The following is a 1,465-nucleotide window of genomic DNA, read 5'->3' as shown; positions in this document are numbered from 1 at the left end:
CAACTGCATTGATAGCAACAACAGTCAGTACCACCACAGGTGAGTCAGTGTATATCGCATTTAATTAGACTTTATACTGCATGAGTACCAAATCAGTTTTACAATTAATTTTGACAGCAACAAAATCAGATACAGCAACTGAAGCTAATACCTATTCCACTTTTAGTGCAGTGAGCTCAATGTGTAGCAGTTTCATGAACAGCAGTAGGTTATTGATACTGGAGGCAGTAGTATTGATTTATTTACATTAGGCCATGCTACAACAATACTACCACAACCATCAAATGTAGGATCCATCATCAGTGGTTAGTAATCTACTCTTGACGATATGTATATCTAATGTATCTATTATACACACACATTCAGTTGCTATTGCAGTACCTATCACTGGTCTATTAACTGGACTCATTACATCAATAATTACTAGTATCATTGTATACTGTATAATGAAGAATAAAGGGAATAAACAAGGAGGAGCAGCAATATATGATTTACCAATAATTAATAAACAACAACAACAACAAGATATTAATACACACACTAACACTGCTTATGGACATATTATTAACTAACTAATCGAACTTCTCTTCATAGAATATTTAAAAATATTTTTAGAACTTCATTTTCATAATTACAATTAACTACACACAGCAAAATCAGCAAAGTCTTGTTCTAAATGACTTATAGTTAAAGAGTTGAAGTGTCATTTCCCTTCTCTCCTCCAACATTTGGGTTTTTCACACTGTGAACAATGAATTATATAAAAGCTACTATAAATTATTTAGTTATTTTACCTTTAGCATCATAAGTACAACAATCACAGCAAAAGAAAAGTAACCAAAAGCCTTTCTTCCAAATCCTGGGACAGCACCATTGTTTCTTCCAACATATCCTTAGCACAAGCCAACCAATAAACAATATAATTAATAGTCCAAGAACAATAAATGGAATAGAAAATATAGCAGGATCACCAACAGCTTGGATGGTAATAAACTTAATATTTATATAAAAAAAATTTACCAGAAAAACCAGATGCTACTGTTTGTGTTACAGTCACAGACAAAAATACTGTAGTGGGCACTATAGGAACTCGTACATCTATTAAAAGTGATTCATTGATATATTTTTTATTTATTGACTTACTGCCAGTCTTATTTATTGATCCAACAACATTACAAACTGTAACATTGTAAGTATTATTAGCTCCATGTATTATAGGAAATGTGTAATTTTCATTTATTTGGCAGGCTGTGCTATTATCATTTACAGTAATGTTACAATAATTAACTGGTGGTTGACCAATATTTTTATCCTAAAATCAGTAAGACAATATCCAGAATGCTAACTATAACATTAAATTTACCTGAAATGAAACTACTAGACGCATACTGTGAGCAAATTCAATGTTGATCATAGTAGTAGGAGCTAAGGATTAATAAATAAATATCACACAAATTATACTATA

General features: G+C 31.0%; 1 protein-coding gene across 1 annotated transcript; it reads right to left on the bottom strand.

The window, feature by feature from the left end:
- Positions 1 to 703: 703 nt before the first annotated feature.
- LOC109592780 (uncharacterized) lies at positions 704 to 1,422 on the bottom strand. The gene is made up of 5 exons (XM_020008146.1): positions 1,364 to 1,422; positions 1,144 to 1,312; positions 1,021 to 1,098; positions 795 to 977; positions 704 to 742 (listed from the first exon to the last, which is right to left on the bottom strand). The coding sequence occupies exons 1-5, from the start codon at positions 1,412 to 1,414 to the stop codon at positions 738 to 740; spliced, it is 486 nt and encodes a 161-aa protein (XP_019863705.1). The 5' UTR covers positions 1,415 to 1,422; the 3' UTR covers positions 704 to 737.
- Positions 1,423 to 1,465: the final 43 nt, after the last annotated feature.

The sequence above is a fragment of the Amphimedon queenslandica genome, unplaced genomic scaffold (assembly GCF_000090795.2).
Source record: "Amphimedon queenslandica unplaced genomic scaffold, v1.1 AMPQUscaffold_3953_Cont24059, whole genome shotgun sequence".
NCBI lineage: Eukaryota > Metazoa > Porifera > Demospongiae > Haplosclerida > Niphatidae > Amphimedon > Amphimedon queenslandica.
Note: the sequence above shows the minus strand (reverse complement) of the source record. Positions and strands in the feature narration are given on the sequence as shown.

Coding starts and splice junctions, on each gene's coding strand:
- LOC109592780 (XM_020008146.1), bottom strand. CDS start 1,414: ATGATCAACATTGAATTTGCTCACAGTATGCGTCTAGTAGTTTCATTT. Junction 1,313..1,363: donor GTCTAGTAGTTTCATTTCAG/GTAAATTTAATG, acceptor TACTGATTTTAG/GATAAAAATATTGGTCAACC. Junction 1,099..1,143: donor ATCAATAAATAAGACTGGCA/GTAAGTCAATAA, acceptor CACTTTTAATAG/ATGTACGAGTTCCTATAGTG.